At 41.9% G+C, this 15,520-nt stretch overlaps 1 protein-coding gene across 2 annotated transcripts in view; it reads left to right on the top strand.

Moving 5' to 3' along the window:
* Positions 1-14,716, top strand: part of ELMO1 (engulfment and cell motility 1) — a 508,334-nt gene extending 493,618 nt beyond the window's left edge. For both annotated transcript variants that reach the window (XM_057730899.1, XM_057730900.1), the window contains 2 exons: positions 7,657-7,734; positions 13,304-14,716. In XM_057730899.1, coding sequence (XP_057586882.1) covers positions 7,657-7,734; positions 13,304-13,504 — 279 coding nt within the window. In that variant the 3' untranslated portion in view covers positions 13,505-14,716. The remainder of the gene's footprint in view (positions 1-7,656; positions 7,735-13,303) is intronic.
* Positions 14,717-15,520: the final 804 nt, after the last annotated feature.

Consider the following 15,520-nt stretch of genomic DNA (forward strand, 5'->3'; position numbering starts at 1 on the left):
TAAAATTAAAGTAGATTTTTCATCAGAAACCATGCAAGCAAGAAGAAAGTAGAGTGAAATATTTAGTGTTAAAAAAAAAAACCCCGCCAACCTAAAATTCTATATGCAATGAAATTATCTTTCAAAAGTGAAAGAGAAATACTTTCTCAGATAAACAAAACCAAGGGAATTCATTGCCAGCAGACCTACTCTGCAAGAAGTTCTTCAGCCAGAAGGAAAATTATATAGGTTAGAAACTTGAATCTACATAAAGAATGGAAGAGTGTCAGAGAAGGAATAAGTGAAGGTAAAATAAAAATATTTTTTCTTATTAATTCATCAGAAAGATAACTCTTTGCTTAATATAATAATAGTAAAATGTGTTAGATTATTATAGCATATGGATTAGTGAAATGAATGATGGTAAAGTCACAAGGGACAGGAGGGAAGAATTGGGATACTCAAAATAGAAGAAGACAAAATAAAAAAGGAGAAAATAAACAATAAAGAAGAAACAACACATGCAAAGAGTTACAGCCATGGCAGGTGTAATCTAACTATATCAATAGTCATTTTAAATATCGATGGTCTAAATACACCAATTAAAAGACAGAGATTGTCCGAGTGGACAAAAAGCAAGACCAACTATATGTTTTTCTACAAGAAACCCACTTAAATATAAAAAATAAGATAGGTGAAAGTATTGGGATGGACAAAGATATCAAAATACATGAGACAAACAGAGAACTGAAAGGAGAAATTCACCAATCCGTTATTATCCTGGAGACTTCAGTACCCCTCTGTCAGTAATTGATAGATCAAGTGGACAGAAAATCAATAAGGATATTGATGACTTGAACAGCACCATCAATCAACTTGATCCAATTAACATTAGCAGAAAACCCACCCAAAAACAGAATACACATTTTTCTCAAGCTCACAAGAAACACTCACCAAGATAGACTACATTCTGGACCATAAAATACATCTTAAGTTTAAGAGAAGAGCAATCATACAAAGTTTGTTCTACTTCACAGAGGAATTAGACTAGAAATAAATAACAGGAAGATAGATGGAAAATCCCTCAAATGTTTGGAAATTTAAGAACATACTTCCAAATAACCCATAGTTCAAAGAAGTCTAAAGAGAAATTACAAAATGTTTTAAACTAAGTAGAATTAAAATATAACTTATCAAAATGTGTAGGTTGTGGTGAAAGCCAGGCATAGAGGGAAATTTATAGCATTAAATGTGTATATTAGAAAAGAGGAAAGATCTAAAATCAATAAAGTTTCTACCTTAGGAAACTAGAGAAAAAAGAGCAATTTAAGCCTAAAGCAAGCAAAAGGAAAGACATAAATATTAGAGATCAATGAAATTGAAAACAAGAAAACAGTAGAGAAAATCAACAAAACCAAAACTTGATCCTTGGAAAAGATAAATAAAATTGATAAATGTATAGCCTGACTAACCAAGAGAAAATGAAAGAAGATACAAGTTACCAGTATCAAAACGGGTGTGGAAATGATGATCTCATTTGAGCCTAGGATATGTGTGGGTGATTTTGGCCTTCTTGTATGAGATTCTTCTCCCTTTAGGGGAGATCAACAAAACAAACTAAGTAAATGACATTTCCAACATTTGTTTTAAAAAATTGTTAATGACACATAGAAAATTGGATGGATGGACAGATGGATGATGGATGGGTGGATGGATGGATAATGGGACACACTGCTATCAACACATAAATAAGACTTCAAATGGAGGCTACTTCCTGGGATTCACTGGCCAAGATGTTCCAGCCACTCCCAGCTCTTCTAGGCTCCTTGAGGACTGAGAGAAGGAGTTGTATCTCTACCAGCCTGGCTCTTTCATTTGTATGTATGTGAAAATTGTCTTATAGTGTTAATAGTGTTCGTACATCTGGTTCATCAGGCAAAACGTCAAAAGGCAGAAAGGAAACCCACTGTTCTAATAATTTATTTCCTCAACCCACCCACACCCACACCCCTTCCCCAGTGCTCGGAGGCCTGCTCCCCCCTACCTCTGGGACTTCTGGATAGGAAAGTGGAGACATGCAGCTTAAAAGGAGAGTTGGCCAAAATGTGTGCACAGGGGGTCTGCCAGTGCACGGCAGTGGGCAGCAACCATGGCGTGTTGCTGGCTCTGCAGTTTTACCAGGGAGACAGTAGGTTCTAACATTTTATGCCACATCACAGTCCATTAGCTTCATTACTGAACAGGGGAAACTGGGACATTAGCATCTTTAAGGGAGACACTTGTTAATAGCAAGATGTTGGTAACTGATAGTACTTCTCACTCATGCAACATCTGACATGCCAGGCACAGTCTAAGGCCCTGGAAATAGAAAAGGAAAGGAACCGATCCTTTCCTTGAGGCAGAGGCATTTGTCCATAGTCACTCACTCAGTCAGCATTAGAGCACCTGAGACAGAATGGGTTCTGGGCACAGAGTGATGCACAGGCTGACATGGCCCTGTTCTCCGGAGCTTAGAGTCGAACATGTTTAGAAGAGGTTGGTGCAACAGACAAATTTCTATGGACACAAAAATTGTTGACTTCTTCACAGAGAGATTAGGAAATTTCTATCACTCGAAAAGAATTATCATGGGTGAATGGAAATTCAACTGGAGGATCTGACTTTCAAGGATTAGGATTCTAAATTCAAACTTCTGTGATTCATAAAATAAAGTTGATTTGTTGCTGTATTTTTGAAAGTGGGCACTTCTGGTACTTATCCCACTGATTTGGGCCTTATGAGTTCAACAGTTAACATGTAATCACCAGAGGGAAGATCTGACCAGATCTCAGTGAAAGGGATAGGAATATATTTGACATGAGAGAAGCTTCCATCTCACCATGTCCAGAGCTCAGCTTTCATTTTTCCAGCATGATTCTTGTACCTGAAATAAGAAGCAGATTATACTAGAAGCTGATGTTCTAGCATCAGCTTCAAACCCCTGGTCTTAACCAAAAAGTCTTTTATTCAAATTTACTTCATTCCTCATTCATACTCATAATGTATTGAGTATCTTCTTTATACCAGGCCTGTGCCAGGTGCTGGGAATCCAAAGATAAATACGACCTGGCCCCTGTCCTTGGGTGTCTAGCAGATATAAGACTTAAGTATCAACATGCAATTACAATCCAATGCTGCCTATGCCCCAGTAAATTTAAATACAAAGAGAGCCTGGGAGACCTGAGAAGCCTCATGGAGGAAATGATGTCTGAGCTGTGGTTTTTTTTGTTTTTTGTTTTTTTATTATTATTATTTTTGGGGGAGGTACACCAGGTTCAATCATCTGTTTTTATACACATATCCCCATATTCCCTCCCTCCCTCAACTCCCCCCCCACCCTCCCTCAAGTCCCTCCCACCCACCCCATCCCAGTCCTCTAAGGCATTTTGAAAAGAAAATGTGAAGGGAAGACTTTCTAGGAGGAGGAAACAATATGTAAAAAGGCACGCCGGGCCTTTTGACACCTGAAAGAGTATCCTCTGACTGAGATACATTAAATTCAGAGCATAGGATTGGTGACAACAGAGAGAAAAAAATGGGTTGGGGAACTATTGGCTGATAATGCTAAGATAGATGGGGACGAGAACATTACAGTTGCTTACAGAAGACAAAATCCTCTTATTATATGCTATATGAATGACTGATTTGCCTTCTAAAATACAAACGCAAACTCATAGGTATACAAATGAGAAACAATGCTTCATAGCTATGAAATCTATTTCTCTGGCCATATTTAGCACACACACACTCCAAGTTATATCCTACATCTTTAATCAAGATGCTTTGACCTCACCATGACCTAGGGACTTCTCCGGTGTCTCAGTGGTTTTGAATCCGGCTGCCAATGCAGGGGACACGTGTTCGAGCCCTGGTCCGGGAAGATCCCACATGCCGCGGAGCAACTAAGCCCATGTGCCACAACTACTGAGCCTGCACTTTAGAGCCCACAAGCCACAACTACTGAGCCCGTGCTCCACAATAAGAAGCCTACGCCCCACAACGAAGAGTAGCCCCTGCTCGCCGCAACTAGAGAAAGCCCGAGCACAGCAACTAGGACCCAACACAGCCAATAAATAAATAAATAAATAAATTTTTTAAAAAATAAAAAGATGGCCTAGATAGATGCTGGAGAACCAGCATAATTAAAGTGAATGCCAAGCAAGATGGTCAAATGAGGCGTCACCCCAAAACAATGTAAGGAATGGCAGCCAACACTATACACCAAAAATATGTTGTATAAGACTCTACTCTCGTATTCAGTCAACCCATCATTTGACCCTTGGAAGATGGCAATACCCAAACCAAGGCACTATTATGCCCAGAATTTCTCTGAGCATCCCCTGACCACACACGCCTTTGTCTCTGGTCCCAGGGCCCGTGGGTTGAGCATGGGGTCAGAGGCCATGGGATCAGTTCCTCCTATATCTTCTAACCCCAGAACTCGCCTATCCCAGGCATTCCTCTACGTGGTGGGGTGGGAGATGTGCATTAGTGGAACAGAGGATGGAAATAAGCTGCTCCTGGATGTGATTTTTCACTGACTTAAATCCAGAGGGAATAAAAGACCTTAGGTAGTGAGCAGCAAGGCCCAGAGCATCAGATGTCTAAGAAAGCATTGTGATGTGTGATGAGAAGCCCCTGAGGGGGACGCCGCCCCAGATCCACGACTGCTTACTCCACCACACCCTGGCCCCTCTCTCCCTCGCAGACAGTTTGGACAGGTGGCAGCTTATGGAGTGTTAGCCTGAGAGGCCGTCTCTACCATCTCTGCAGCCTGCCTGCTCTAAGTGCTGGAGAGCTGACCTCCACCAAGGCCTCAATGACAGCCGGCCAGAGACGTCAATAAAACTCATTATAAGTGATAGCAGCCTTTAACGCAGACATGCGGGTCAGACAAGTAATTCCTCCAACTCCTCCCAGGCAGCTTTGGTGAAATTAAAGTGGGGATTGACATTCTCACGAATTTCCTATTTCCTGCCTGTGTTTATCAGAAACCTAGGTCATGACAGCTCCGCTCATTGACGTCTTCACTTGTAAATGCCTCAGAAGGGCAAAACCCAAAGTTCGCAGGCCCCCTCTTGCTTCCTGCTCCATGCCCTGAGGAAGAGAAAGTGTCCCAGGGGGCAACCATGCTGACACTCTGGTCTCAAGTGACTTCAGCACCTAGTCAAGAGGCCACGTCTGGGCTCTGGTGATGCTCACACCTGCTGTCGTAAGCAAGGGGATGATTAGCCATGCACCTGCCCTAAGCAAAGCGGCCGTCATGGTCCAATGTCAGCTGGAAATCCATTGTCAATTTCACCTTTTCCTACTGACCTCCGAAGGTCACCTGCTGCTGCTGTAACGTACTGACCGGGTGTCCAGAAGCAAAGCCCGCCCTCTCCTTTCTCTCCAATCTCTCAAGTATGAGTCAGAGAGTTTTCCTAATGAATGACACTAACATCATTGATATCAATGTTTCTCATCTAAGAACAATTTTTATGAATTTATGAGATTAGAGTTTAACATTTTGTTGAAAAAATGCTTTCAGGTTTTTAAAAGAAAATAATCGCTTGTGATCCCAGCACCTTAACATAATTATTTTCATTTCACACATTCGCTTCTAGTTTCCAACCACAGGTAGACAGGTTTCATAATTGTGATTTGTATGTATATAATGTTCTCTTGCTTTTTTCACTTAAGATCAGATTTTCATAGTTATACTGAACGCCTGACTGCATATATTCCTCTGTGCTGCTAATTTGTGATTTTTTTTTAATGGTTTACTCAAAGAAGGGAGGACACTCAGTTTCTCACATTATGTTCTTACAGATAATGGTGTTTACAGCTTTTGCTTCCTTTTGAATTTTTTTAAGAATAACCCCAGGAGTGGGACCCCTGGTTCTTGCTATGGATTGCCTTACTGACTTTTTTAAAAGGATGACACCAATTGTGTATGCCTAGTACCACTGCTAGGGCCCGTGACTATTTCTATAAACTAAAAGACCCGAAAGAGATGCCAAACTTATGGGAAAATTGTTTTTGTTTCTTTTTTTTTTGGCAAACTCTTTTTTAATATTTTTGATCTTTACTGAGCAGGCTTGAATGGAATACTAAGGAAGAAAAAAATGAAAAATGCAGAGGAGGGTAGTTTTGCAGAATACATCCCATTCTATGACTCAGCATGCTTTCCTTCATTTGTTTCTATTTCTTGTAGGGCGAGGATGCCCTGAGAGTATGAGATACTGGTAGGTCTGGGCTCAGAGCAGGAGCTGCTTTCCCTTAATGAGGGGATGGCTAGAGGCGAGTTGGACACAGATGAAATCCACAAAAGCCACAACTAGCCTGATGGTTGGCTGTGCCAGCAGAGGCATCCAGTTAATGGTGGGCCTTTGGAGTTTACTTAGAAGAAGTCTTTCTCATCTGAAATTCTGAAATCTCATCTTTCGGTCTTCCGTCTTCTTTCTGGGGAATTCTTGCTGTGTTACTGGCCAAAGGCAAATCCTCTGACAGGTGTTGAGGAAGAGGATAATGTGGAGAGATCTACCTCCCTAAGAAAAAACGCCTGTGGGTAGTTACTGAGAGTGCAGCTCCCAGATCATAGCACGAGGGAAAGGGGCAGTCATCAGTGGTGCCTAATAAAGACACAGAGGAAGAAGGTAGGCTAGCACATGTGTTACGGTGATGCACAGCACCCATGTGGACTCATTTGGCTCATTTTGCAAGTTAGGTGTTGTTACGGGGTTGAGATATGCAATGACTCTCATCTTCCGTTGTTGTACCCTGCTGACTGCTCAGTCTTATAAAATAATCATTGTACCCAGTGTTGTACAGTGCATATAATTTAAGAAGCATATTTTAACATACATACTAGACATGACACTGAGTATCTCAGCCAAGGTCATTCAGCTACAATGAAATCACAGCATCACTTAGTCCTTGGTCCTTTGGGTCTGATAGTCTGTACTGTGAATGAACTCAGACACTCAAAGGAACAGACGCTCACCAATGAACGACCCCAGCTATTCTGCCACTTGGGCCCATGCTCTCCTTTATACCCTGCAGCCACCATAGGATAAAACTAGGTTTTGTGTAGCCTTTGTTCTACAGTAGTTCAGAGGTCAAAGGGCAGACACATTACCTGCAGATATTGGTTTCATTCATAAACCTCATTACCTCCTATGTAGCTTCCATGTTTTAGCAGGTTTATACCCCTATGGATATCTGTCAACCTGGAAATGTTAGAAGATAGAGCAGCCCAACATGCTGCTGATTGAGAAAGAGTTTACTGTTTTCCATGGTCTCCCTGGGAGGGAGATGCTGAAGATAGAAGAGTAGCACAGCTTTGGGGCTGTGTGGCCTTGGACAACTCACTTAACCTCTCTGAGCTCTTTCCCCTAAAAGGGGAATGATAACACTTGCTCCATGTACTGTCTGGAGAATTAAATGAGATGGTTCATGCATACCTCCCCTGAACAGAGAGAAGGGACTGTGTTGTGAACCTTGAAAAACATGCTCCTTCCTCCCATCCGCCTCACTGCTGCTCCTCTTGCCTGACACACTGTAGACATTATTCTGTGTTCAACCTGCAGCCATTTGTAACTGCAAAACAAATGTGTCAATTTTCCTCAATGTGGTGTTTTCTCTAATCTCTTGTAGGAGGTGCTTGAACTTGCTTTCTCAATCTTGTATGACTCAAACTGCCAACTGAACTTCATAGCTCCTGACAAGCATGAGGTAAGGGTCTCAGTGAGGTTAATTTATGAGAGAGTGTCATATTTTCTCAAGAAAAACAAGCAGGTAAAAAATGTTGGAAAGAAAAAATTTCATTTTTAAAAAAAGTCTACCTGAGAAAAGTCATGACAAAAGGTACCTCTTGTTGACTTGAAATAGAATGGAAACCTCTCAAAAAACTGCAAGTTATAAAAGATTCAGCTTCTTCCTAGCTTGATCAAGAGTGTACGGTAAGGACTTCCTGGGCAGTCCAGTGGTTAAGACTCCGTGCTTCCAATGCAGGGGGCATAGGTTCGATCCCTGGTAGGGAAATTAAGATCCCACATGCCATGCATCACAGCCAATAAATAAATAAATAAATAAATAAATAAATAAATAAATAAAATTAAAATAAAGAGTTTACAGTAAAGAAGAAGAATGTACAAATGCTTCATACTCAGTAAGGGCATAGTTGTTGACCTAGAGGAAGTATCAGCCCTGGCTATAGCTTTGGTTTTAATCGAATATTTAGTTTTTGGTCAGAATTTTCCCATGATAAACTTATTTCTATTCTTTAAAACATTTGATGAAGTGGGTTTTTTACCATGTTTCTTTAAGTTATTTTAAGAGGTTTAGGGCTGTCTATGCTGTTGGAATTTTATTTTTGAGACACTTCTGTTCCTTTTTGACATCTTGCTATATGTATAATTTGTTTCTCTTCTTGAAGCATGCTGTCAGCTATATTTAAAATATTTAGCATAAATCTAGGAAAGTGCATTTGTAAGATGAAGTAGCAGCTATGGTTGATTTTACTTTTTCTCCCGTAAACTAGAACCCAACATCATGCTTGAAACTCTTATTTTTAGATGATATCATTCAAATTTTTGTTGCCTATGTGGTTACATAAAAAGCTTTTAGAGAGGAACGAACATTTTAATAGAATTTGAATTTTGTTCCCCATTTCCCCTGAGAGACTTAGCTCATTTAGAAGTTATTCTGTATTTGTTTTTCACTGGTTTGAAGCTTTTGAATAAAATTGTATATCCCAAAGAGAGAAGAAAGATTAGATGCAAATCCTGCATTTAGAGTGGTGCTTAAATATAATTCTGTGTTGCTTGACATTTTGTTCACAGAGGGGGATGACTTTGTCTTCATCTTCCTGAAAATAGATACTGTGTCCTACCATTTCTCTTTTTAAATGAAATTGTGGTTGTACACAGGCCACTGTATTCAAGATATATACAGATGTATATGAAACAACTTCAAATAATAGAACTGTGGGTGCTATTTAAGTTTATACAAGGCTGGTTTTCCCAGTGTACATTAATTCCAGATAAGGATAAATGTTCTGGGACTGCCAAATTTTTATTCATATCTGCCGCTTTTTATTGCTGCAGTGAGGAGAAAAATACCATGCACTTGTGAATACTTTTAATTTCTTGAGGCCACTTCCATATCTATCACCTCGTTTTATTTGCATAATTGCTTCATAAAATAGAAAGTTCCGTCAAAGACATCCTCATTTGTCAAAGGAGGAAAGAGAGGCCTCCCAAAATTGAAGAACTCAACAATAGTAACGATAATAGTAATTATAACCGGAATATTCCATGCCAGGGACCAGTCAGTGCTTTATGTGCTTCACCTCTCTTAATCCTCATTCTATAACTCTAAAAGAAACAAAACTAATGCTATTCCCATTTTATAAAAAAGAAAAATGAGGCACAGAGAGGTTAAAAAACTTGCCCAAGACCAAACAAGTAGTCAGTGATAGAGCTGGGATTTAAACTGTAGGTGTCTTGTTCCAGAAATGTCTTCTCTCTGGACCCTGCACTGTGTAGCTTGGAAGGACGAAAGCAGGACCTGGACTCACGACTTCCTGCCAACGCCCATCCCCCAACTTCATCAGTTATCAACTCATGGCCAATTAGATTTCAACTACACCCTGACTCACACCCAGCTGCCACACCCCAGAGTATTTTTGAAGCTCGTCCATATATCATATCATTTTATTTGTAAATATTCCCATGGGTATCTCTAAATAATAAAGAGTCAAACATAACTACCATATATGATCACACCCAATTTTATAATGTTATAATACCATGACATGCAGTCAGTTTTCAGATTTCTCTGTTTCATTTCTGTGTTTTTTTCTTTTATATGTTGTTCAGATCAGAATCCAAATAAGATCCATACATAACAATTAGTTCACGTGTTTCTTCAGTTTCCTTAAATCTATTCATTCTTCTCTCTCTCTCTTTCTCTCGTGAACGTGTGCATGTGCTTTTCTCCCTTGCAATTTATTCACTGAAAGAACCAGCTCATCTGTTTGGTAGCATTGCCAATAGTCTAGATTTTGCTGATTTTAATTCTCTGTATTAGTTTCCTTGCCCACTGTAAAAAATTACCACAAATTTAGTGGCTTAAAATAACATAAATGTATTATCTTACAGTTCTGGAGGTCAAAGGTCAGATGCAGGTCTTTCTGGGCTAAACTCAAGGTAACAACAGAGCTGAACTCCTTTCTGGACTAAGGGATAATCCGTTTCCTCACCCTTTGCACTTCTAGAGTCGCTCACACTCCTTGGCTCAGTCCTTGCCTCCATCCATCTCAGGAACGGCAGCGGGTTGAGTCCTCACACTGCATCATTCTGACCTCCTCTTCCACACTCAAATCTCTCTCTCTCTCTCTCTCTCTCTCCTGTTCTGTTTCCCCTTCCACTTTTAAGGACCTTTGTGATTACATTGGGTCCACCTAGATAATCCCAGATGAGATCCCTGTTTTAAGATCAGATGGTTAGCAATCTTAATTCCCTTTACCGTGTAACCTAACATACTCATGGGTTCCAGGGATTAGGACATGCTCTTATTTAAAAGGAGGGTATTATTCTGCCTACCATAACCTGCTCTATCATTTCACATGTTTATCTGCCTCCTGTATTTCCTGTTAAGTGATAGTTAGATGGCGAGTCAAATTCAGGCTCTACTTTAAGCATCAGTTGTGTTGTATTCTTCTAGGATGTCCTGTGGTCTCTCTTTTGGAGATGATTGCAGCCATTGATGATTATTGCCTAGATCCTTGTATCTATTAGATGTTGGAAAAGGTTGATATTCCAATTCTATTACAGTTGCACAAAGAGAAACTGGCCGCATCAACTATTTGGTTACCCTGAGGTTAAATAGTGCACACATGATAGGCAGGATAAACACTTGAGTCCCTTTACCAGTTTTCAAAATGACGATCATCTTCAAAGGAGACCAATGAAGGATTTTTGGTGTTTGAGTATCATTATGAAGTTATGGATTTGACATATTCGCATTTCAGTAGGTTGCAGTTATTGCCATTATCAGTGTCCAAATGGTCTTATCTAGAGCAAGTAGGAACACCTTCTGGCTGGCTTCTGAGTCCTATTGACAGATGCCTTTGGCAGCGTTCAGGCATTCTGGCATGACAAGATATTCCAGGTTCATCTTGTACATTTCCTGCCTTTTCTCTATAGAAATTTGGCTCCTTTTGGTATTTAGCAACCAGAATCTGGACATTAGATATGCCTATTACTACTGGGTTGGTCATTATTTTCAGGTCTTTTTGTAGACAGAGCTTGGAGTTAAGGTTTTTAAGGACAAAATACATCATAAATTCATGTTGATGCTTCCAACTCAGATTCAGTACTACAGAGTTTTTATTTATTGGTTGATGTATTTTTTAATAAAATTTTCTGTACTTGCTGCTTCTTGAAAGAAAAGCACCACAGAAGTGTTCCTGCGGGTTAAATTAACCTGTACTAAGAAGCTAGCCAGGACTGGGAAGGCTGTGTACAAAGAGCAGTAATCCCCAGCACTTAGGGATTTACAATGAAACAGTACCAGAGCTGAAAGGGGCCTTAAAGAGCATGGGGTTCAGTGGTGCCCCTATCTGGAGGTACATCAGAATTAGCTGGAAGCTTTTCTAAGTAAAATTTCCTGACCCAAGATCCATGTGATCAGTATCTGCAGGGTAGGTCCTGGGTATCTATTTTCATCAAAGTTATTTATGAGGAAACAAATGTTTAGATGTGTTTGGAATCTATCTAAGGTATCCATGAGGACGCTAATACTTCCAGAAAGCCCTTAGCACTCAGCTGATGTTTAGACAGGTTAAATGTTTTGACTGAGATCACATAGCCAAGGCAGAACCAAAGCTCTACAGTTCAGGGCTGCACTACTCAGACATGGGCCTCGTAATACACCCATGGTACACCTCTTTGGCTTAAAAAGTGGTACCACCAATGCGCATCATGGTAGATTTCTATCACCTCACTATGACTTAAGATTTGTATACTGCTTGCCATCTTGTAGTACTTTTATGTTGAGATCTGCTATCATATCCTGGAACATAGCCCAGGTAACCACAGTGCAAAGGCCAAGCTAAGTAGGGTCTGGAATTGCAACTTGACCCAATGAAGGCAAAGGGGGCAGGGCGGGGGGGAGTCTAGAGTATGTTCTAGAAGGAAGAGCAGAGAAATTGCTATCAAAGGAGTCCCATATAGGACTAGGACATCCTAGTCCCATACATAGGACTAGTCCTAAAAGGGGAGCTGAGCAGAGCATCCAGAACGCAGGCAGTTTTCTGAGACGTTGGCAGCAGAGGCTAGTTCTTCCACCAGGTACCATGGCTCTAATACCAGGGCAGGGCAGGGTTTCAGCCTCTGGAGGAAAACTGACAAAAGCAAGGCAGGTCCTCAGATAAACAAAGCACAGTTCATAGCCTACCAGAGAGTCAAAGGACGTGATTAATTTTAATGAGAGGGGAATAACCAGATTCTTAGTTGGGTACTATGGAGTGCTTTCCAAAACAGGTGATGTCCCCAGGGACCAAGCTCCAGAGACCTGGAGGAGAAAAACCTTGGAAACTGGGGACCCAGGCAGAAGGGCTCCCTAGACTGGCAGCCAAACCACCTTCCATTAAGATCACCGAATAATTTTAGCCATTTTGCCCACCAGACATTGGGCAGCACTCAGCTATTTCCTAGACCTTTTGCTAAGAAATGCAAAGGCGGGGCTACCATTGGCCCTAGGGTGGGATTGGGCTGTCATTGTGAGTGCTGGGAATCAGACAGGATAGGCAGAGATTAACTACTAGATTAGGAACTATGTTTAGAGTCCGGAAAGAAACAAGCTTGACCTGATGCTGAGTCCGGGAGTGCTGGGATATATTCTACCAATACCTTCAATTCATTGACTCACTGGTGGGATGTTAGAGATATTGTGTTGCACAGGCACAAAATACTCAAGTCCTCCTGCTGCTATGCAGGGAGGCATTATTTGCACAGAAGAGTGCTGGCACTGGAGGCAGATTGCATAAGTTCAAATCCCACCCACTCCACATACTACCAAGTGACAATTTCTCATCGCCTCAGTCCCCTCGTCTGTAAAACAGAGATGCTCACAGAAGTGTCAAGTGTGTAGAGATTCTGTGACTATTAAAGGATGATGTAGGCAAAGCACTTAGCACAGAGCCTAGCCCATGTTGATTGATCAGGAAGTGTTAGCTGTTGTTACTCCTCTTGTAATTGTCACCAGTAGTTCTCATTGTCACCTTCTTTCCCAACAGTACTGTATCTGGACAGACGGGCTGAACGCCCTGCTGGGGAAAGACATGTTGAGTGACCTGACACGAAACGACCTGGACACACTGCTCAGCATGGAAATCAAGCTGCGCCTCCTGGACCTGGAAAACATTCAGATCCCCGACGCACCTCCCCCCATCCCCAAGGAGCCCAGCAACTATGACTTCGTCTATGACTGTAACTGAAGCGCCCGGGCCCAGAAGCCCCCTCCTCCAAAACTGGAAGATCTAGCTAACAGGAGAGAAGAATGAAAGCGCACCCACGCCTTGGCATCCGCTGTGGCAAAGGGAAGCTGTGGTCCACACTTCTTTGGCCTCACCTCCTCTAGCCGCGGCGTTTTCCTGCTCCTCCCCGGCGACCTGCTCACCGCCCTGATTCTGTTTCTAGATTCCGTTGCTTTAGGTCACCTCCCGTTGCTGCAGCCTAAGGTGGGAGAAAAGCAAAACCACCACCAGTAAGAGAGCCAAACGGCCCTTCCATCTTCATCCTGGCAGGCAAGTCCTCTCCTCCTGGAGGCTGAAAGCCAGCAGACCAGACCACCCCCAAACCTGCAGCCAGACCCAGGGGTGTGCCCCGAGGCCTGTGTCTGGAAGAAACAGCCTAGCTACTTGAGAAGACCAAACACCACCTCCTCGCTCCCGTTCTCTCTCGAGTCCGCTCACACCACCAGTTCCATGTGAATTGAAATCTGCTTCCAAGCCCCCTCCCTCGCCCTCCCAGCCTCTGCCTGCCCTGTTCCTCTTTGGTTCCAAGAACAGCAGCGGCAGCCTCATCCTAGTTCTCGCCAGCACTGGGTCTCCAGACACAGTCTGTGGGTCCCATGCCCACTTCACGTCTGCCCTGGGACCGGTACCACCCTTCCTGCCTCCCAGCTAGTCTTGGGTTTCCTCTCCCCGCCGCAGCCCAGACCTCCTTCTTCATTGCCACACACACCCATCCAGCCTCTTAGCTGAAAGCACAAATGGTGAAATCAGTCATCTCGCTCCATCTCTTACGTACTAAATCTAAAAGCCTCGATGACAGGCGGTTGCTATCTAAGGGTTTGATGGTCCTTCTCCTGGGGGTTCTGCTGCAACACAGGTTCCACAGGATGGTCAAGCATCCAGGTTTACATCGTTGTAATTATTAAAGGTATTGACAGTTTGCAAGGGTTCAGGGTTGTTGGTTTGGGGGGGTAGTTGGTTTTTTTGGTTTGTTTTTTGTTTTTTGTTTTTTTGCTTTGTTTTTGTACAAAAGAGTCTAACATTTTTTGCCAAACAGATATATATTTAATGAAGAGATACAGAAATGTGTGTACTTTCCAGGTTTTTTTTTTAATTATTTGAATCCTAAACATATCCCTGAGAATAACACTCCCCTAAACATGCTGTGGAATAAAATTAATTGTGATGAGTTGGGGAGCTGGTGTTTTTATTTGGTAATTTAGGTTCTTGCTGCTCAGTCATCAGCATCACCTGTGAGCTTGTTAGAAATGCAGAATCTTCTGCCTCACCCCAGCCCTGCAGGATCTGGCGATGCATGTGCAAATTAAGTTTGAGAAGCACTGGCCTAGGGGACTCCTGACCATTGCTGGGTCACCATAGGCTCTGGGCATCAGTAAAGAATGATCCTTCTAAGAAGACCAGCTCAAGTCATCTAAAAAAATCAGACCCACTGTGTAGTAATATGATCTATGCATTTTTTACACTGTTGCCTCCTGACAGCGACTTTCTTATTTTTTTTCCTTACCATTATGTAATTTATAGAACTGACCAAGTGAAACACATCACACTTTGAAGGAGCACAGTTAGCAAATGAAAAGAATGCAGATGCATAGACCAGAAATAAATCAAGCCAGAACTAAATAAATCTAACTACGAATTAATGAAATATGGGTCAGAGCCCAGCAAAGGATTTTTTCTGAGGTTAGTTCCATTGGAGGTGTATCTGGATCATAAACTCTGAGGGCTGGAAGGGATATCGTAAAGGTCCAAGTGATGCAGAATTCACAGCACAAGCCACTCTCGACTCACGACAGAAGTGTTAGATGCCTTCAGGTCACTGCTCTTTATTGTCACCAAGATGTGCAATTACAAATTGACCTGGGTTGAGATGACATGAGCCCTCCGTAAATCGCAGGGAAAAAAAACCTCCTTTATAATCCGTAGTAATTCCCAAGCGATTATGCTTCCCATCAGAGCACTCGCACCTGAGTGTCAAGT

The sequence above is a fragment of the Hippopotamus amphibius genome, chromosome 4, assembly GCF_030028045.1.
Source record: "Hippopotamus amphibius kiboko isolate mHipAmp2 chromosome 4, mHipAmp2.hap2, whole genome shotgun sequence".
NCBI classification, from domain to species: Eukaryota; Metazoa; Chordata; class Mammalia; order Artiodactyla; family Hippopotamidae; genus Hippopotamus; species Hippopotamus amphibius.